The sequence below is a fragment of the Macaca thibetana genome, chromosome 10, assembly GCF_024542745.1.
Source record: "Macaca thibetana thibetana isolate TM-01 chromosome 10, ASM2454274v1, whole genome shotgun sequence".
NCBI classification, from domain to species: Eukaryota; Metazoa; Chordata; class Mammalia; order Primates; family Cercopithecidae; genus Macaca; species Macaca thibetana.
Genome location: NC_065587.1, coordinates 54,786,382 through 54,807,295, shown reverse-complemented (window position 1 = coordinate 54,807,295; position 20,914 = coordinate 54,786,382). Strand labels below are relative to the sequence as shown.

The 20,914-nt window shown below is 44.7% G+C and overlaps 3 protein-coding genes across 3 annotated transcripts in view; 1 reads left to right on the top strand and 2 right to left on the bottom strand.

Annotated features, from left to right (window-relative positions):
- The window catches only part of SYS1 (SYS1 golgi trafficking protein), a 398,294-nt gene that overhangs the window by 140,928 nt on the left and 236,452 nt on the right, over nucleotides 1–20,914 (top strand). The gene's annotated exons all lie outside the window — the stretch shown is intronic.
- Nucleotides 2,494–9,210, bottom strand: WFDC5 (WAP four-disulfide core domain 5). The gene is made up of 6 exons (XM_050806609.1): nucleotides 9,065–9,210; nucleotides 8,205–8,412; nucleotides 7,885–8,013; nucleotides 3,661–3,801; nucleotides 3,427–3,567; nucleotides 2,494–3,039 (listed from the first exon to the last, which is right to left on the bottom strand). Exons 3-6 carry the CDS (start codon nucleotides 7,967–7,969, stop codon nucleotides 3,035–3,037), a joined length of 372 nt encoding a protein of 123 aa, XP_050662566.1. The 5' UTR covers nucleotides 7,970–8,013; nucleotides 8,205–8,412; nucleotides 9,065–9,210; the 3' UTR covers nucleotides 2,494–3,034.
- WFDC12 (WAP four-disulfide core domain 12) lies at nucleotides 16,758–17,360 on the bottom strand. The gene is made up of 3 exons (XM_050806611.1): nucleotides 17,269–17,360; nucleotides 17,020–17,177; nucleotides 16,758–16,855 (listed from the first exon to the last, which is right to left on the bottom strand). The coding sequence occupies exons 1-3, from the start codon at nucleotides 17,358–17,360 to the stop codon at nucleotides 16,758–16,760; spliced, it is 348 nt and encodes a 115-aa protein (XP_050662568.1).

Sequence of the window (20,914 nt, the reverse complement as noted above, 5' to 3'; positions counted from 1 at the left end):
GTATAGTCAATAGGGACGTAAAGTTTATGGTTAGACTCCTTGGGGTTGAATCCCAGCTCTAGTACTTACAAGTTGGACAACTTTGGCCAAATTAACCTCTTGGTGTTTCAGTTTCCTCATGTGTGAAATGGGGAAAAGTAATGAAGCCTACCCGATAAGGATATAAGGATTTAATGAGATTATACAAGATTATACATGTAAAGTGATTAAAATGATACCTGGTGCATGGCACATGATCTGTAATTGTTGGCTGTTGCTGCCTTGATTACTCTCAAGGGAGGAATATGGTGTGGTTTAATCCTGGCTACATCATTTCTCAGCTGGGGGTCTTGGGCAAGTCACTTATCTCATAGCCACTGTTTCTTCACTGTCAAATGGGAATAGCCTTTCTCAGGGTTATGGGTTGGATGAATGAAATGATGTTTAAAAGTGGGAGATCTACAGTAGACATTCATTACAGACTAATAACCAGAATCTGAACTAGTTCAGCTCTTACTGTGATGAATCTGTGACAAACAACCCCTGAATCTCTGTGTCTTCTTACCACAAAGATTTATTTCTCTTTGGCAAGTTTGAGGCTTGGCTGGTCTGACTCAGCTTCAGGCTTGCCGCAGGTGTCTCTCCAGCAAGACAAGTGGCTTCAGGCAAGCTCTTCTCATGGCAGAGGGCAGAAGCTCCAAGAAGGGTGGAGGCCAGGTGCGGTGGCTCACATCTGTAATCCCAGCACTTTGGGAGGCTGAGGCGGGCAGATTGCCTGAGGTCAGGAATTCAAGACCAGTTGGGCCAACATGGTGAAACTCCATCTCTGCTAAAAATGTAAAAATTAGCCTGGTGTGGTAGCAGATGCCTGTAATCCCAGCTACTTGGGAGGCTGAGGCAGGAGGATCACTTGAACTCAGGAGGTGGAGGTTGCAGTGAGCCAAGATCGTGCCACTGCACTCCAGCCTGGGCAACAAGAGTGAAACTCCATCTCAAAAAAAAAAAAAAAAAAAAAAGAATGGTGGTATTTTTCTTTAAACAGGCTACACTGTCACTGCCACCCACATCCCGTTAGCTAAAACAGGTCTCCTCGCCAAGCCCAAATCACTGGGGCAGGATGTACACTCTCCCTGAGGGAAGCCACTGTAAGCATGGGGTGGGGAGGGGAAAGGGAAAATTATAGGCAAATAATCCAATCTACCATATTATCTGTGTTAACTATATGAAGTTATATGTAGATGGGGAAACTGAGGCCTAGAAAGAGGAAGAGAAATATCTAAGGTTGCTCGGAGTCAGTGACTCCCAGACAGTTCTCCTTCCCCTCTCCAAGACCTCATTCTATATCCATGTAGTTAGCATCTGGCACTTTTCAGTCAATGGTTAAGCATTTGAATCCCATGGGAAGGACAAGGAGGGTGAGGAAGTAGAATTCCTTCCATCTTCCAATAGGGCAAACAGAAGCCCAGAGTGCAGAAGGATGCACCTGTCATCACACCGCAAGGCCAAGAGAACAGGGAAAGAAGATCAAGGATTCCCAAGTTGACCTCCACAGTGGACCGCCCAGTCCCTCAGTCTTGTGCTGGATACAAGAGGCCCAGCAGATAGAGCAGGGAATTTGCCACCTCCTTCCTAGGAGGAAAGTGGGAGAGTCAGGAATCCAGCTGTCTGGGTCCAGGGAGGTCCCTTGGGATGGCTGTCATTCCCTCATTGACCCCTTCTCCCTGCAAGAAACACTCATTAAACCCTGACTGCCTACTGGACCCAGGAGAAATTGAAGTGAGTGAGGTGGAGAGAGGCCCACCATAATAATGACATCCTGACTACTTGAGCAAAATTTCCCCAAATTTGGGGCAATTTGAAGTGATCTTAGTATGTACCTGGATGCAGTGTCACATAATGTGAACTCCTGAAGTGAGAAAGTCATTCCCTTCTCAAGCCTTCTGATCACCCCAGGGAGAAAGTCTCAGCTTAGAGGTTTGCATCTTTAACCCTTTAAGTCTTCATTGATTAAAACATAGACTGGCCATGTGCGGTGGCTCGCATATGTAATCCCGGCATTTTGGGAGGCTGAGGCAGGCAGATCACTTGAGGCCAGGAGCTTGAGACCAGCCTGGCCAACACAGTGAAAACCCATCTCTACTAAAAATACAAAAATTAGCCAGGCATGGTGGGGGGCACCTGTAGTCTCAACTACTCAGGAGGCTGAGGCAGAAGAATTGCTTGAACTGGGGAGACGGAGGTTGCAGTGAACCAAGATCGCGCCACGGCACTCCAGCCTGGGCAAGAGAATGAGACTCTCTCAAAAAACAAAAAACATAGACCGAGTACAGGCTTCAGGCTCAGTCTTGGCAGGTGGCTGTTGCTAGCTAGAGTTTAATAACACTATTTAATATCATTTAATCTGACATGATTTACTTTAATGGAACTGAGCTGTTTCCATTGTATTTGTTTTCGTAATTCCATTTGTGGCAATTGATCTCATTTATCTCATTTATAGTAGTGATATCAATTTTCTTTTGAAATGAATTTATTTGTACACAAAAGTGAGTCCTTTAAAGAAAACATTAAGTAAATGGTGGCACAGGCAGCGTGCAGCCCATCGTGGTGCTATTTTGTAGTTATGGTGAAAATCATGAAAGAGGTGAGTGACTGATGTTTGGAAAACTCTGCTAGAATATTCATTCTGGGTGGTTGGGCTGCCTGAGGGAGAGGTCAGGGTCTGCCTGAATTGGGCTTTCTTGGTGGAGGAAGCAGCATGTACGGATTGGTGTGAACGTGTTAGGAAGGGTGGGAAGCTCATGTGGCAGTGGTGCAGGGTGCTGGCGTGATACAGAGGCCTTCCTCCGAGGTCAGGCTATGGACTTTGACTCCCAGGGGGAGAATCCAGGGGCAGATGCGTTGCAGGGAAGTGACAGCAGGCCAGTGTTTATCAGAAGGCTGGAACCACCGCTAGTAGAGATAGTGCTGTCCGGCGGGCAGGTCCCCAGGCCTCCCATCGTGAACTCTTTCCGTTGGTCCCCAGCTTAGGTGCAGAGCCACGGATCCTAAATCAGAATTAGCCTGAGGAGGGAGAAAGAAAGGGTTAATTCCTTCCCATAATAGGGCTCTGGTTTCTGGCCTTGGTCTCCCATCCATGCCCGACCAGCTCGGCTCTGGTTGCCACCAAGGCTGGACTCCTCCGCCCCCTTCAAAAGGGCAAACGGAAGCCTGGAGCAGTTTAGGGCTGTTGTCCAGATGCCACAGCAAGATCAAGAAGAGAACCAAGGACTTCCAGGTCCTCTGTTATCCTAGCAGGACTCCCCCAGCCCCTATCCAATTCCCCAATCCTAGCCACGGGAGGCCCTGACTTCTGGGGAGGCATGCTGTTAAGCTTGCAGCAGTGAAGAAAGTATTAGAGCTGGGGCTCGGAGAGGGAAGGCACCTGCCCCGGGCACCCAGGAGCCACACCTCTGGCAGGATCTCGGCAATCCCGGCCACAGGCGCTGTGGCAGCATCGCTTTTTGCCCGAGCAGTCTGAGTCCTTGTGACACAGGTGGTTCATGGGGCTGAGGCAGCGCAGTTGGTCCTGTGGGCAGCTGCCCGGCTTCACTGCAACACAGGGAACTGGGTGAGCTCTGCCTGTGCCCACCGGCCCTGGAGCTTCGGGCTTGGGTGGTCAGCAAGGTAGACAGGGGCATTTACCAGAGACCCTGGGGATGCACTGGCGGAAGCAAGCTCTGTAGCAGCACTTCCTGGTCAAGGGACACTGGCTGTCTTCCACGCACTGGTCAGGCACCGATAGGAGGCACGGCCCATCATCTGCTGGACAGCCTCCCCATTTCTCTGTAAGAGAATCTCCCAATATTGCAGCTGGAGGAAGCTCACGGTTATGTAATAAGCACTCACCTGGGAATGACAAGATCTGAATTCTCCATCCCTTGCTTCTTGCCTGTCTTCTGGCTAGTTTTTTTTTGTTGTTGTTTGTTTGTTTGTTTCTAATGACTCCAAGCCTCAGTTTTCTGGCTGTGAAATGGGAAGCTGGGCTAGTTTGAGACTCAGATGGCACAAATGATAGGGGAAAATGAAGCCCAACATCTCCACTGTGGCCAATAAGGCCATGCCTGGTCTGGGCCCTGCCCATCTCTCTAGCCCCATCCTCTACTGCCCTTCCACTCAGTGGCTCCAGATCTGCTCCAAGCCAGCTCTCTTTGCAGCGTTCTGGCTCTGGCTGCATCCTTTGCCTGGTGCACTTCTCCTATACTCCATTTGCCTGGTCGGCTCATTAGGACTCAGCAGATACATCACATCCTCAGAAGACTCTACTTCTCTGACCCCACATTAACTAGGTCAGCCCCCCGCCCCGCCCCCAACACACACACACACTCAGTTCTTTCCTCCAGAGTTTGTGACGCTGCATCTGTTTGTCTGTATCTCTCACTTGGCTGGAGGTTATGAGAGTAGACACCCTGCTAGCTTTGCTCACCATTGGTCCATATCACAGCACTTGGTGCACAACAGTAGGGGCTCAGTGACTTGGAAAGAAAGGGTTTGGAAGTGAGGCCCAGCATCGCACATGCGTCAGCAGCGGCCAGCCTGGTGCACTGTCACAGCCACAGCTGGCCACGTCTGCACTGTTGCGTTCACCACTGTTGCAAATGGCATGGTTTCGAGGATCAGGCATTAACTCTATCTCTGAGGTGTTCTTCTGAATGGCTGTAGAGTGTTCTGTCCCAGAGCTTACCTAACCACTCTTCTTGCTGGGATTTTGGGCCATGTTCAGATTTCATGCATAAAGCTGGAAATCAGTATCTTCCTCCATGTAGAGGAGGAAATCAAGGCCTGAAAGGGGCAGTGACTTGCCCAGACCCACATGGGCTGGAGTTAGGACTCCCAGGGCCCGGCTCCCTCTGACCTCTGTGAGTCTCCATCCACCTTGAGCTGTAGACATGGAGCAGATCCCAGGCCTTCAGTTAAATCCAGCATCAGAGAAAATGTTCAAGAGCTCCGAGGGGCAGCTGGATCTGGTGACTTTATCTCTGTGTCCGCCACTCCCCCTCAGCCCCCTGCCTGGGTGCTGGCTGCACACGTAAGTAGGCACTTTGCTCACATCCTACGTGCTCTAAGCCAACTTCAGCTGTCAGAGCGGGTTGGTTTAAATTGAATTGCTGCCCCCTGCTGGAGAAAGAAAGGCTTGGCCTGGGGAGGGGGGAAAAGTGTGGGTTTGGGGTAGTGGGAGTGATGTGAGGGCTCCTGGGAAACAGACTGAGGTCCAAGGTTTAGCCCTGAATTCGCAAGTTCAAGCCAAAGGTGCTCAGGCCTCAAAGGGTGAGCCAGACGGAGCTGCCTGCACTCAAAGCCGGTGGAGCCAGGTGCGTCAGGCAGGGAGAGTTTCTGTACCCGGGGGCCTGGAGCTGAACCTTGGGGAATGGGCAGATAGGGAGAGGGCATGACAGCTGGCATTTTCAGTGGAAGAACTGTGATAGCTGCAATGTGGAGGTGGGGTTAAAAGCTTGGTGTGTGCAGAGCCTGTGTGAGAGGCTCTAGGTGGTCACACTCACTTTGTTTGCCTGCCTTTCCTAACAGTCCCTCCAAACCAGGTTCTTCACTCACAGATGTGTACATCGAGACAGTCATACACACAGATGGTCATCTGGATGCATCCACCACGGGTGTGTAGACTTAGAGAGCAAAAGAATTATATCCAGACATGGTTAAATATATACACTTGTACACACAGACGATACACACACATAGTCAAATACACAAGCACATTTAGATCTAGACACACGATTAGCTACGGGCTTAACAATAGGAAATTGCAGATAGTCAACTGTTTTATCTACAAAAGTAGCAATTTTACATGGTTCAACTTAATACACACATATATACATATGGACATACATCAGATAGTTTTACATATGCAATATATTTATAAACACATATATAAATAGGCAGTCACATATGTACATATGAGCTGGAACATAATCACTGTAAATACATGAGCATACTGTCATATACACATGCCTACCCACATAGATACATACACAGACACTCAGACACACACAGTTGTGTATATAAATATATAGCATATGTGTGTGAACAGAGACATATATACGCATGCACAGTCATATACACAGAATCATAGGCACAGGGCTACACAGACACGTATATCTTCCCAATACCACATAACCGCTGACAGCATTTAATTAGGCACTTGCTGTTTATCAGGGACTATGCCAGGATCTTTGTATCAGAGACACCCAGACGTTTGAGTGAGAAGGGGCAGAATGGGGAGCTCTTATAAACAGAGGTGGCTGGGCTTCCACAGGCAACAAACTGAGACTTCCCTTCCCTTGGCCTCGTCACCTTCCTCCATTGTCTGAAATTCTACCAGCAGCCAGGCAGATGTCTCATGGGAGAGAAACCAGTGGGGGACAAGGTGTGGTGAACTGGGGGAGAGGCAAGCGTGTCACACCTGCCCATGCAGAGTGGCCCTGTGCAGGCTCAGTTTCTGCTGTGCCAGCTCTTTACATCTGAGCAGCCAGGTTGAATATCGGGGTGTGCTCCCTAGGAACACAAGGACTCCCCTAAATCACCCACTTATGCTGTGCTTACTGTGTGCCAGGCCCTTATTCCTTGAGACACCACTCACTCCTGAGAGAGAGGCATAGGACCTCATTTTACATGGAGTAAGTCTTCAGACCTGTCCTGCTGCCTTCCAGGAGTGCCCTGTATGGAAGTCCTAATAAACTCACACACTTGCCAATCTGGCCTTATCCAAGTAATTCTTTGGTCTCTCGGCTCCTTCCTAGGTTGGGGGTGCATTCTTCTGTCCAGTCCTGGGGTTTTGCTGTAACAGTTCGTAAGGTGAATCTTTCTGATTCCAAATACCTGTATTCAAATGCCACGTTTGGCACTAACTCAGAGTCAGCCTTTGACCTTGTTAAGGGCTTCCCCACTATGCCTCAGTTTTCCTCATCTGCAAAATGGGGATAAAAATAGTCCTGTCCTCACAGCATCACACTGAGGAGTTACGTGGTGATGGTGCATGAATCACAGCCAACACAGGGTCCGGCCTTGGAGCTCACCAGTGTACTTCCTTCCTCAGCCTGTCCCCATTACTGTCCCCTTTCTTAAAGGCAGGGCCAGGGTTGCACAGGTGAATGTAGGTTAGAGTGTTCCAGCCCCAGAAGAGGATGGAGGTGGAGGCCTCACCCAGAGCAGGAGTCACCTGTCTAGTCACTCAGCGGCCCTCCCTCACCTGTCAGCAGGCCAGCCCCAGCCTTGTCAGGGGTGGGAATGGGGACAGCAGGTTGGGGTGATGAGAGCTAGAGACAGAGCTTCCTCCCCACAAAGCCCAGATCCCAGAAACCACACCCTCTCCTCAATTCCCAAGTCCTTTCCACAGATGGGGCGGTGGACCCACCCACTCAGTCACACCACAGACCAGCAGGTGCAGACAGGGTCCCTCCCCACACCTGGAAGCACAGAGACACACATGGATACACATGGACAGGCACAAGCTCAGACGTGTGCATGCAGCCATTCCTAAGTGTACGTGTGCAGACAGAGCTTTGCACAGACAGGCAGGCACAAAGACACACGTCTACACAGAGACAGGCAGGTGCATTCCCCGCCCCGCCACCCCCTGACATATAGACAGGCACAGACAAGCACTGAGAAACTGGCCGAAAAGACACTTACAGATACCAACACAAGCAGGTGGACACAAATGTACACAAATAAAAACACAGGCTTCTGAAAGCACTAAGAATCAGGCATCCACACATACACACACACACACACACATGCACACACGCGCACACACCCCCCACAGGGAATGACCTGCCTTCTCCCAAACCCTTACTCTCCCTAGAGAAGTAGGGACAATCTGGTCCCCAGAGCAGAGGGATTTCCCGCACTCACCTCCCTTCTTCCTGCCAAAGACAGCAGGCAGCTGACTCCCCACAGCCAGGAGGGCCCCCAGGAGGAGGAGGCTCTGGATCCTCATGTTTCTGCTGCCGGTTCAGGGCCCAGGGCCCCCCAGATTAACACCTGCAGCCTCAGGGAAGCCAGAGAAACTCAGTCAGGAGAGGAAAGAGAGGGGGTGTGGAGTGACACCATGCTTGCTTCATCTTGGCCCCACCCCTGCGGGCCGGAGGCCTCAGTGCAAGGGATGCTGTCACAATTGCTGAAGATAGGGTGACGGCACATCCTGCATGTGGGGGACTCAGGTCCAGTCTTGCCTGTATCGGTGACTTGGGCTGCGATCTTGGGCAAGTCTTGTCTCTCTCTGAGCCTCAGTTTTTTCATCTGTTTACCGGGCGAAGGTTGTTGAGTCAGATACTTGCTTTCCTGGCTCTCAAAGATGTTGAAACCCCAGCAATGTCTAGGCAGTGGATAGAGGTCAGCTTTGAATAGCAAAGGAGTGAGGGTTTGCAGAGTTCTGCATGCCTAGGAAGGGAGAAGGCGTTAGGGTTAGGCTAGAGTTTGCTGCCAAAGAAGGCTGGCCCAGGTTGGCATAATGAGTGAGGCCAGCCCTGGCTTCTCCTCTTGGGTCCTGTGGGTGGGAGAAAGACCACCCCACCTTTGGTGAGATCACCAGTGGCTTCTGGTAGAACTGTCCTCTTCCTGGGACTGGCTTGGCTGTTGAGGGTGGGGGAGCATGGCTTTTGGCTTGGCTAAGTTTGCTGGTCACAGCAGATGCATGGCCACTGGAAATTCTTCTCTGGCCCTAAGGGATCCTGAGCAAAAAAATGTCATCTCATCCAGGGACCCCCTCCTTAGATTTCTCCAACATCTCTGATGTTGGCTCCTGCATTTGGTAGAAGAGAGGGAGCTGAGACTTGGCATCGTAAGGGACATCCTAAACAGAAACGCCATTGAAGTACATTTTCTCAGCCTTTCCATTTGAAAGACTAGGAAATTGTGAGATAGAGATGAGAGGGAACTTGCCCAAGGACACACAGCTAATTCCTGACTAAGCTAGGACTTCCCACTGTGGCCTCCCTATCATCCTCATTCAGTTCCCGGGTTTTAAAAGCAAGTCAATACCTCATCTGATCCTGAGAAAGGAGGGTGATATTACAGGGCTTGTCTCACTTACCCATTCCAATCCAGGACAGCCCTCGCAGCAGGAAGTTCTTCCTTGGGTTTAATATGAATCTCTCATGCTGTCTTCTAAGCTAGCAAGATAGGAGAGGCTCTGTCTTCTACGATCTGATGTTACTTTTGGAATGCTAGCACCTCCTTGGAAGCTTTATCTTGGAGGAAAAATATATGAGCCCTTCCTTCCTCTCTCTCTCTTTCTCTCTTTCTTTCTCTCTCTCTTTCTTTCTTTCTTTCTTTCTTTCTTTCTTTCTTTCTTTCTTTCTTTCTTTCTTTCTTTCTTTCTTTCTCTCTCTCTTTCTTCCTTCCTTCCTTCTCCCTCCTCCCCCTCCTCCTCCTCCTTCTTCTTCCTCCTCCTCCTCCTCCCCCTTCTCCTCCTCCTTCTTCTTCCTCCTTCCTCCTCCTCCTCCTCCTCCTCCTCCTCCTCCTCCTCCTCCTCCTCCTCTCTTCTTCTTCTTCTTCTTCTTCTTCTTCTTCTTCTTCTTCTTCTTCTTCTTCTTCTTCTTCTTCTTCTTCTTCTTTTCTCTCTCTCTCTCTCTCTCTCTCTCTCTCTCTCTCTCTCTCTCTCTCTCTCCCCCCCCCCCTCTCTCTCTCTCCCCCTCTCTGTCTGACAGGATCCTGCTCTGTTGTCCAGGCTGGAGTGCACAGTGCCATCATGGCTCACTGAACCCTTGACCTCCTGGACTCAAGTAGTCCTCCTGCCTCAGCGTCCTGAGTACCTGAGACTATAGGCGTGCACCCCCATATTCGGCCAGTTTTTATTTTTTGTAGAGATGGGGGTGTCTTCCTATGTTGTCCACGCTGGTCTCTAACTCTTGGACTCAAGTGATTCTATCACCTTAGCCTCCCAAAGTGCTGGGATTATAGGGGTGAGCCACTGTGCCCAGCCATGAAATGCTCTTTTTTCTTTTTATCTTTTTTTTTTTTTTTTTTTTTTGAGGCGGAGTCTTGCTCTGTCGTCCAGGTTGGAGTGCAATGGAGTGATCTCTGCTCATTGCAACCTCTGCCTCCCGAGTTCTAGCAATTCTCTGCCTCAGCCTCCCGAGTAGCTGGGACCACAGGCGCCCGCCACCACACCTGGCTAATTTTTTGTATTTTTAGTAGAGATGGGGTTTCACCATGTTGGTCAGGCTGGTCTTGAACTCCTGAACTCAGGTGATCCACTCGCCTCGGCCTCCCAAAGTGTTGGGATTACAGGCATGAGCTACCATGCCTGGCCAGTGCTTTTTTAATTAAAATTATTTTGTAGACATTTTCCTGTGCTATGAAATGTTCTGTAAACATCATGTTTTCTGAAGGCTACATGCTGTTTTGTTAGATCTATATGTCAAAACATCACTTCAGTAAAGTTTTTAGGGAAAAAAGATATGCCAAAATATACATAATCAGTATCCTATTATGAGGTTTCCAATTTCCCACTTTCATAAATAAAGCTGTGATAACAATCTTTCTGTGTACATTTTGGAGTCACATCTCTGACTGTTTTCTTAAAGTAAATTTGTCAAAGTTAGAAATGTTAGGTCAAAAGGCATGGTCATGTTTCCAGGCTTTGGATATATCCGGTCAAATTAAATTTCAGAAAGGAAGTGAGTGAGTGTACAAGAGCCTCCAACTGCCCTGCAATAGACGTCTATTGTTTTGTCTGCCCAGCGTCTCTTTCTTTGGTGGAACCATTGCTCCCTGACTCCTGTAATTCTGGTTGGTTGCCGATCAGCAGGTACTTCTCCTATCAAAGCTGAGGGCACTCTATCCAGGTTACACCCACTGCACTCTTCCCCCGCCCCTAACTTGTCCACTCCTTCATTAGAGTCTTGAACAGAGAAGCCAGTGCTCTAAACAGAACAGTCCAAAGCTCAGATGCTGTTGCTCACAGCCAAAGATCCTTAGTGGATATACTTACTACTTACAGGATATTAAAAAAATTAGTAAATAAAATATTTGCTAATGGAAAACAGTATTTCGTTTTAATTTGCCTCCCTCTTAATACCCGTGATGGTGAGCATTTCTTCATATTCACATACTGACTGTATCCTTTTTCTGTGAATTGCCTGTTTTTGTATTTTGCTCATTTTTATTGGGGAGTTCTTTTATTTTTGCATTTTAAGAGCTGTTTATATATTAAGAATCTATTAACCTGTCATATACAAGGGGCAGTATGGTGAAGTAGTGAACAGATGTATATTGGAGTTAGGCAGACCTAGTTTTCAATCTTAGTGCCATAGGCTCTATCTGTGTGACATTAATTTTGTAAAACCTCTGTTTATTCTTGTATACCAGTAGAGATAGAGATAATCATATATATTTTATACGATGGTTCTGAGAACTGAATGAGATAAGCTTGATAAATCCTTTAATGCTATATTGCAAATATTTGTTTCCTCGTTTTTGCTTAGTACCAAAGGATTAAATTTTGGGGTAATCAATCTTTTCATTCATATTTTCTCCTTTTATTTTTATGCTAAAAAGGGTTTTTGACTCTGATGTCAGATAAATATTCACTATACTTGTTATTTTGTGATTTTTGAAATACATGCTAATTCTTCAATCTAGCTAAAGTTTATCTTGGTGTAGAGCGTGAAATAGGAAATATCTTTTTTTGTAAGTAATTAAGCAATTGTCCTATGATCATTTAGTGAATAATTTAAACTTTTGCCATTAAGAATTAAAACTTTATCAATAACTTAAGTCTTGTATGTAACAGGGGTTGTTTATGGGTTTTCATTTTTTTTTCTTTTTTCTTTCTTTCTTTCTTTTTTTTTTTTTTTGAGACGGAGTCTCCCTCTGTTGCTCAGGCTGGAGTACAGTGGCGTGATCTCGGCGCACTGCAACCTCCATCTCTCGGGTTCAAGCAATTCTCCTGCCTCAGCCTCCTGAGTAGCTGGGACTACAGGTGCGTGCCACCACATCCGACTAATTTTTGTATTTTTAGTAGAGACAGGGTTTCACCATGTTGGTCAAGCTGCTCTCGATCTCCTGACCTTGTGATCTACCCGCCTCAGCCTCCCAAAGTGCTGGGATTACAGGCGTGAGCCACCGTGCCTGGCCCGTTCTTTTCTTATGACTGTTTATTCTTGTGCCAGCACAGGCAAGCATGTATTGTGGGTTCCTGACCACTGAAATAAAGAGAATATTGCAATAACATTTGGCTAGTTTTTATTTTTTCGTAGAGGCAGGGGTCTCCCTATGTTGCCCAGACTGGTCTCTAACTCCTGGACTCAAGTGATTCTCCCACCTTGGCCTCCCAAAATGCTGGGATTAAAGTGAGCCACATGGATTTTTTGGTTTTCCAGTGTATTTAAAAGTTATGTTTGCATTATAGTGTAGTCTATTAAGTGCACAATAGCATTTGTCTAAAATAAGTATACACCTTAATTTAAAAATACTTTATTGCTAAACTATGCTAATAATCATATAAGCCTTCAGTGAGTCATAATCTTTCTGCTGGTGGAGGGTCTTACCTTGATGTTGAGGCTGCTGAATGATCAGGGTAGTGGTTGCTGAAGGATAGGTTGACTGTGGCAATTTTTAAAAATAAGACAACTATGAAGTTTGCCGCATCCATTAACTCTTCCTTTTTTCAACTTTTATTTTAGAATTAGGGGGTACATGTGCAGTTGTGATACAGAGGTATATTGTGAAAGATTTCTCTGTAGCATGCAATGCTGTTTGATAACATTTTATACACTGTACATCTTCTTTCAAAATCAGAGTCATGGCATGGTGCAGTGGCTCATGCCTATAATCCCAGAGATTTGGAAAGCCAAGGCAAGAGTATCACTGAGCCCAAGAGTTTGAGACCAGCCTGGGCAACATAGTGAGGCTCTACCTTTACAAAAAATTTAAAAATTAGCTGGATGGTGGTGCATGCCTGTAGTCCTACCCCCTTGGAAAGCTGAGGTAAGAGGATTGCTCGAGCTCAGGAGTTCAAGGTTATAGTAAGTTATGATCATGCCACTGAACTCCAGGCTGGGCAACAGAGCAAGACCCTGTCTCTGAAAACAACAACAACAAACAGTTGGAACCAATTCTCTCAAACCCTACTGCGTTATCGACTAAGTTTACATAATATTTTAAATTCTTGGTTTTGTCATTTCAGCAGTGTTCACAGCATCTTTACTAGGAGTAGATTCTATCTCTCAAAACCACTTTCTTTGCCCATCCATAAGAGGCAACTCCTCATTCATTCAAGTTTTATCATAAGATTGTAGCAATTCAGTCACATCTTCAGTCTCCACTTCTAATTCTAGTTCTCTTGCTATTTCCACCACATCTGCAGCGACGATGTAGCAATTCAGTCACATCTTCAGTCTCCACTTCTAATTCTAGTTCTCTTGCTATTTCCACCACATCTGCAGCGACGACTTCCTCAGCTGAAGTCTTCAACCCCTCAAAGTCATTCGTGAAGATTGAAATCAACTTCTTCCAAACTCCTATTCATGTTGATATTTTGACCTACTCCCATGAATCATGAATGTTCTTAATGGCAGTTAGACTGTGAGCCCTTTCCAGAAGATTTTCAGTTTACTTTGCCCAGATCCATCAGAGCAATCACCATCTGTGGCAGCTATAGCCTTACGAGATGAATTTCTTAAATAATAAAACTCGAAAGTTAAAATTACTCCTTGATCTGCAGAATAGATGTTGTGTTAGCAGGCATGAAAATATTAATCTTCTTGTACATCTCTATCAGAGCTCTTGGGCGATCAAATGCATTGTCAGTAAGTAGAAATATTTCAAAAGGAAAGTAGAAATCTTTTTTTTTTTTTTTTTTTTTTTTGTGAGCAGTAGGTCTTAACAGTGGGCTTAAAATATTCAGTAAACTATGCCATAAACGGATGTGCTGTCATCCAGGCTGTGTTGTTCCATTTTTAGAGCATGGGCAGAATAGGTTTAGCATAATTCCTAAAGTCTCTAGGATTTTTGGAATAGTAAATGAGTATTGGCTTTAACTTAAAGTCACCAACTACACTAGTCCCTAATAAAAGAGTCAGCCTGTCCTTTGAAGCTTTGAAGCCAGGCATTGACTTCTCTCTAGCTAAGAAAGTCCTAAATGGCCTCTTCTTCCAATAAAAGACTGTTTCATCTACATTGAAAATCTGCTGTGTAGCGTAGTCACCTTCATCAATTATCTTGCATAGATCTTCTGGAGAACTTCCTGCAGCTTCTCCATCAGCACTTGCTTTACTTTACACTTTTGTGTTATGAAGATGGCTTCTTTCCTTAAATCTTGTGAACCGACCTCTGCTAACTTCAAACTTCTCTTATGCAGCTTCCTCACCTCTCAGCTTTCATAGACTTGAAAGAAGTTAGGGCCTTGCTCTGGATTAGGCTTTGGCTAAGGGGATGCTGTGGCTGTTTTGATTTTTTTATCCAAACCACTAAAATTTTCTCCATATTAGCAATAAATCTGTTTCACTCACCATTTTTGTGTTCGCTGGAGTCGCTGTTTCAATTGCCTTCAATAACTTTTCCTTTGCATTCGCAAGTTGACTAACTGGTAAAAGAGGCCTAGCTTTGGACCTATCTTGGTTTTCAACATGTCTTCCTCACTAAGGTTAATCATTTCTAGCTTTTTTTTTTAATTTAAAGTGAGAGACGTGACTCTTCCTTTCACTTGAACACTTAAAAGCCACTGTAAGATGATTAATTGGCCTCATTTCAGCATTGTTGTGTTCCAAGGGAGAGAAACAGGGAATGGCCAGTTGGGGGAGAAATCAGAACATATCCCACATTTATCGATCAAATTCACTGTCTTATATGGGCACAGTTTATTGCACCCTGAGACAATTAAAATAGTATCATCAAAGATCACTGACCACAGACCAACATAACATATGTAATAATAATGAAAAAAATTGAAATATTGTGAGTATTACCAAAATGTGACACAAAGACACATAGTGAGCATGTGCTCTTGGAAACATGGGCTGATGTACTTGCTTGGTGCAGGGTTGCCACACACCTTCAACTTGTAAAAAATGCAATGACTGCAAAGCACAATAAAACAAGGTATGCTTGTATTGTGGTTGTAATTGTTGTAGCTCCATAATATGTTTTAGTGACTGGTGGTATCCATTACCCTTCATTAGTCTACATTTTCAATTTTCCAGGTTACAAGTATTTTATTGTTCCGTGTGAACCTAATGATCATTTTGTTAAGCTGCAAAAATAAACTCATTGTTTTTATCATAAGAAGTTTTCAAAAACGCACAAAAGAACAGCAAATACTTTTATGGAGCCTACATGCTCATCATCCAGATTCAACAATGAGCCATTTTACAACAATTCCTTCATGCAAATCCCCACCCCTTTTTTGGCTGAAGTATTTTAAAGTAAATCCAACCCATCTTATATTTTACCTTTAAATACTCCAGTGTGCATCTCTAAAAACTAAGGACACTTTCTCACACAATCACAATACTACTGTCACAACTAAGAAAATTAACTGCAGTTTCTTAACATCATCTAACATTCTATTTGTATCCTGTTTTTCTTATTGTCTCAAAAATGACTGTATGGTTGTTGGTGCACACGTTGCATTGGCTGTAATGTATCTGAAGTTTCTTTTAATCTAGAGCAATCCCTTCAACTCTTTTTTATCCTTCTTTCCTCCCTCCTCCTTCTTCTTCATGCTATTGATTTGTTGAACAAAACAGACAAATCGTTCTTTAGAATGTCCCATGTTGCTTCCCCGTGATGTCTTCCATCTTCTTTGTCCTTCATGTTTCCCATAGACGAACGCTAGCTGTAGAGGCTTGCTGAGGTTCATGCTCAACTGTCTTGGCAGGAGCCCTTCTTGAATGATGCTGTGTGTTTTGTGTTGCATCAGCTCAGGAGGAACAGAGGTCTGGCTTACCCATTTTTAGCATTGTGGAGACAGATTAATGTGTTCTAGGCGTGTACCTGAATCCTCATGTTGTAAACTTGTGTTTCCCCTCTTACGAACTGTAAATATACCACGGGGTGATGAAATGGCACCCTGTAAATATTCAGAAGCCATGGATGATCATTGCCTGAATCAATTATTTCATTAGGATTTGTGAAACCCAGTGGGTTTTAATTTTAATTATATTTCAGGCATAAATTATGCTGACCAAGATGAACATTTTGTGGAGGCTTCCTGCTTGGGGAAGAGCATATCTTTTAAAAAACATTTATTTGTTTGTTTGTTTGTTTATTTATACATATGGTAGAAAAGTTTAGTCTATTTATCCAGATCTTTTAAAATGTCATTTAATAAAGTTTTAGGGGGTTTTTTTGTTAGAAAATTTCTGTACATCTCTAGATATGTTTATTTGTAGATATTTTATATTTTATTCACTTTGATAATGTTGAATTGGATTTTTTTAACTATTAGGTTGTCTTAACTGGCTTGGGTTGCTATAACAAATTACCATAGACTCGGTGGATTGTAAACAACAAATATTTATTTCTTACAGTTCTGGAGGCTGGGAAGTCCAAGATCAAGGCACCAGCAGATTCAGCGTCTAGTGGGGGCCAGTTTCTCATCTCATCTCATCTTCCTGGGGTCTGGACTTTCTGTGACTCTTCCCTCTGTTTAGGGAAAAGGACTTCAAGCTCGGGTTTTCTTTGCTGGGGTTCAGTATTGCTTCTTCCATATTCCAAGTCTCAGGACCCTCAGGGGCAGGTACTGGGTGAGAGTGACCCCCAGAGGTGGAAAGGACCCGGCATCATTTCTGAGGACACCCAGTGGAGGAGGAGCCTGGAGACTTGGCCTCCCATCCTGGCTCTGGGCATGGCCCTGACACGTCTTCATCCTTGTTTCCTCCTTTGTACAATGGAGATGTTCAGACTAGTTGGTCTCCGAGGGCCCTGCCATCTTTAGCCATCCCTCCCCAAACCAGCTAAAGAAACTAATTCCTCTGAAGTTTCATGGGCCAGATAGAGGCAGGGGAAGGCACAGCCCCAGCCCTGGGAGGCGGGTCTCCTTACCTTCTTCCAGTTTCTTCACAGGAATCACACACTTGAAGCCACAGTGCAGGTAACAACATTTCCTTTCCCCCAGACAGTCTTGGTCTGTGTGACACTGGGGAGGATCGGACTTGAAGCAGCGTATGTTGTCAGCTGGGCAAACCCCTGCTTTTTCTATACTTAGTGGAGGAAGCCACAAGGTGAGGTGAGAACTCCAGCCCCAGAGGGCCCCTCAGAACCTCTTCCCAGCCCAGCCCCACCCAGCTCCACCATGCCTGCTCACCCCCTTTAACTCCTTCCGCAGCCACCAGGGTCACAAGAGCGAGAGACACCATGAGGACCAAGAAGCTGCTGGACCCCATGTTGCTGGGCAGGTACTTGGCTGGGAGCTGGGCTGAGCCTGGCTTTATAGTGTCCCTGCTGGGCGTGCCAGTGGGTGGAGCTGAAGGCTCAAAATGGCAAGGGAGGCTGCACTTCCCAGCTCTATTTGGAAATGGCCACTTTTGAGGAGGGACTTGGGGCTTTCCCTAAGGTCTCCTCACTGGAATAGATGAAGAAATCAAAGAGCGACCCTCATTCTTCACACAAGGAGAAGAAATGGCCACCTGATTGACCATTAGGCACCACCAGGGCCAAACTGTCTTATGGAAAGAGGAAAGGAAGCACAGAAAGGGCATGAAATTACTCAGGTTCACACACGAGGCAGTGGCAGGGCCAGACTTCCTCAACCCCACTATGTTCTCTAACAGTCCCTGTTCATGGCTGATTCACCTGGGACCAAAATCTTCCCTCCTTCCTGTGTTGCCCCGGATTTGTTCTCAGTTCTCTCCTCACCCCAAGGAAGAATCTGAATGGCAGTGCTTAAAATGTCTGTCCTGAACATTCGCTCTCAGCCTTGCGTTCCAGCCCTGTGTGCTCCTGCCCCCACCAATCTCATGTGGCCTGGAGGAAAGCAGATTTTGGACCTGTCACCAGCTGTGTAACTTTGAAAGCAGCTTCACCTTCCTAAGCCTCCGTTTCCTCATTCATACGATGGGCATCATAATTATACTGTATCGCCTTCATAGGATTTGTTTTCCCTCCTTTGCCCCTGCATCCCCCCAAATTCCTGGATTTGGAAGAAGACATGTATGTGTGTGTATGTGTGTGTGTGTGTGTGTGTGTGTCTGTGCGTGTGTGTCTGAGACCAGAATTTTGGAGTCCTTTCTTTGAATGGGCACTAAAGAGAGGGAAATCCTTCCTGTTGGAAAAGTTGCAGATATGAGCCCAGAAACTCCAGAAATTTGGTCCCAGCCCTGGTGAGAGAGAAGTTCTGAGAAGATAAATCTAAGTTGCTGATAAGAAGACATGAGAGATAGGCAGGGAGTAATTTTGAGGAAATCTAGTCCTTTACTAACCTTTTTCCTGAGATCAGCCCCACTCATATTCAGGGTTAGGTTACCACCCAATAAATTCACCTTTCTGGCTAAGCTGGTCTGAATTGGATTTCTGTCATTTACTAATAGGACCTCTGAGTAATGCAAAGATTTGGATTTGGTGCGTTCCACATACCAAAGTGTGGAAGGGACTGAGTTGGGGTTAAGTGGAGGCAGGGGAGGATCCCTCCATTCCTGGAAGTGAGCCAACTCCTTATTAGATGGTGAATCTTTGGTTATAATCTCACCAGTTGTATCCTTGAGCTCAGATCACTTGGATACCAGGGGTGGAGTCTGGGAAGTTAATAAACAAATACTAGAATGTTGGAATATATTGGCTATTGTCTCCTCCAGCTTTTTATTATGAACTTTTTAAACATACAGAAAAATTGAAACATCAAAACAATGATAACTTGTATACCTACAACTGGACTTAACAATTATTAATATTTTGGGATATTTTAGAATACCTATAGCTACATTTGCTGAAATATTTGAAATGAAATCAAATACATTATGTTCCTATTTCCTAAATACATCAGCATGTGAATTCTAAGAATAAGGACTTTCTTCAATATAATCACAAAGCCATGATCCTATCTAAGATAATTAATAGTTTCTGCATGTCACCTCATAGCCAGTTCATATTCGTTTCTCCAGTTCTCCTCAAAATGTCGTTTGTAGTTGACTGTTGATGATACTTCCTTTAAAATTATTGTAAAATAAATCCTACATATAAAAGAATGTAATGAACTTTCTATACCTTTTGAAAAAGAATAATAAACACCTATGAACCTATCAATTTAGAATAGGACATTACCATCCCTACTTCAGAGGTAACCACTATCTTGAACTTTCTGTTAATCATCCTCATGTTTTCCTTTAAAGTTTTGCTCTCTTGCTATGGCTTGCTTAATGGTGCATGTTGTTTAACTTTATGTAAACATAATTACAGCCTAAGTATTCTTTTGTGTTTTGCATGCTTTGCTCAACACCGTGTTTTTAAAAATATTGTGGTAAGAAATATATACTATAAGACGTGACCTCTTAACGTATTTTTTTTTTTTTGAGATGGAGTCTCGCTCTGTCACCCAGGCTGGAGTGCAGTGGTGTGATCTCAGCTCACTGCAAGCTCCGCCTCCCAGATTCATGCCATTCTCCTGCCTCAGCCTCCTGAGTAGCTGGGACTACAGGCACTCACCACCACGCCTGGCTAATTTTTTGTATTGTTAGTAGAGACGGGGTTTCACTGTGTTAGCCAGGATGGTCTCGATCTCCTGACCTCATAATGTGCCCGCCTCAGCCTCCCAAAGTGCTGGGATTACAGGTGTGAGCCACCATGCCCGGCCCCAAAATATTTTTAAGTGAATACTACAGTGTTGTTAATTATGGGCACAGTGTCATACAGTAGGTCTCTAGAAGTTTTCTGTCTTGCATGACTGAAACCCACTGAATAGCAACTCCCCATTTTCCCTCCCCCAGACCCTTGGAACCACCATTCTGTTTTCTGCTTCTATAAGTGACTACTTTAGACACTTCATAAAAGTGGAATCATGCAGTATTTGTCCTTTTGTAATTAGCTTATTTTGCTTAGCATAATGTCCTTAAGGTTCACCCATGTTGCAGCATGCGACAGAATTTTCTTCTTTTTTATGGCTGAATAATATTCGATGGTATGCATATATATATATGTGTGTGTGTGTGTGTGTGTGTGTGTGTGTGTATAAAATCTTTTTTCCTTCCCCCATTTGTCTCTCAATGGGTCAATGCACATTTAGGTTTCCATTTCTTAGCTATTGTGAATATTGCAGCAATGAACTTGCAGGTGCGAATATCTCTTTGGGATCCTGATTCAAATTCTTTTGGATAATAACCCAGAAGTGGGATTGCTGAATCATGTGGTAGTTCTATTTTTAATTTTTTGAAGAACTTCCATACTGTTTTCCTTAGTGGCTATACTCCTTTAAATCTCACTGCCAGTGCAAGAGTTCCGATTTCTCCACATTCTCACTGGTACTTGTTTTCTTTTTCTTTTCTTTTTAAAATAATGGCCATCCTAACAGGTATGAGGTGATCTTATGGTTTTGATTTGCGTTTTCCTGATTATTAGACATGTTGAGCATGTTTTCACATACCTGTTGGCCATTTGTATATCTTCTTTGGAGAAATGTCTGTTTAAGTCTTATTCACCTTTAATTGGGTCTTTATATATATATATGTGTGTGTGTGTGTGTGTATATATATGCATATACACACACATATATATAAGGAAAAAGAAAAGAAATATGTATTAGAATTGAAGAAGAGAAAAGCCATTGTTTGCAAATAATACAATAGTCCAATAGAAACACAAAAGAAACTACAGATATATCATGACAGTTAGACAATTTTTTCAAGATTAACTGACACAAAATCAATATATGAAAGTCAACTGCATTTCTATACACTAGAAATATTGGTTAGAAAAATGTAATACTTTAAAAGCAGTAACATGTAAAATA

Excerpts from the sequence above, each read along its gene's own strand:
- WFDC12 (XM_050806611.1), bottom strand. The coding sequence starts at position 17,360 with ATGGGGTCCAGCAGCTTCTTGGTCCTCATGGTGTCTCTCGCTCTTGTG. Across the intron at positions 17,178-17,268 it reads AAAGGGGGTGAGCAGGCATG|TATAGAAAAAGCAGGGGTTT; the intron begins GTGGAGCTGGGT and ends TCCTCCACTAAG. Across the intron at positions 16,856-17,019 it reads TGTGAAGAAACTGGAAGAAG|GAGGAAACAAGGATGAAGAC; the intron begins GTAAGGAGACCC and ends CATTGTACAAAG.
- WFDC5 (XM_050806609.1), bottom strand. The coding sequence starts at position 7,969 with ATGAGGATCCAGAGCCTCCTCCTCCTGGGGGCCCTCCTGGCTGTGGGG. Across the intron at positions 3,802-7,884 it reads CTTTGGCAGGAAGAAGGGAG|AGAAATGGGGAGGCTGTCCA; the intron begins GTGAGTGCGGGA and ends ATTCTCTTACAG. Across the intron at positions 3,568-3,660 it reads GTGCATCCCCAGGGTCTCTG|TGAAGCCGGGCAGCTGCCCA; the intron begins GTAAATGCCCCT and ends CCTGTGTTGCAG.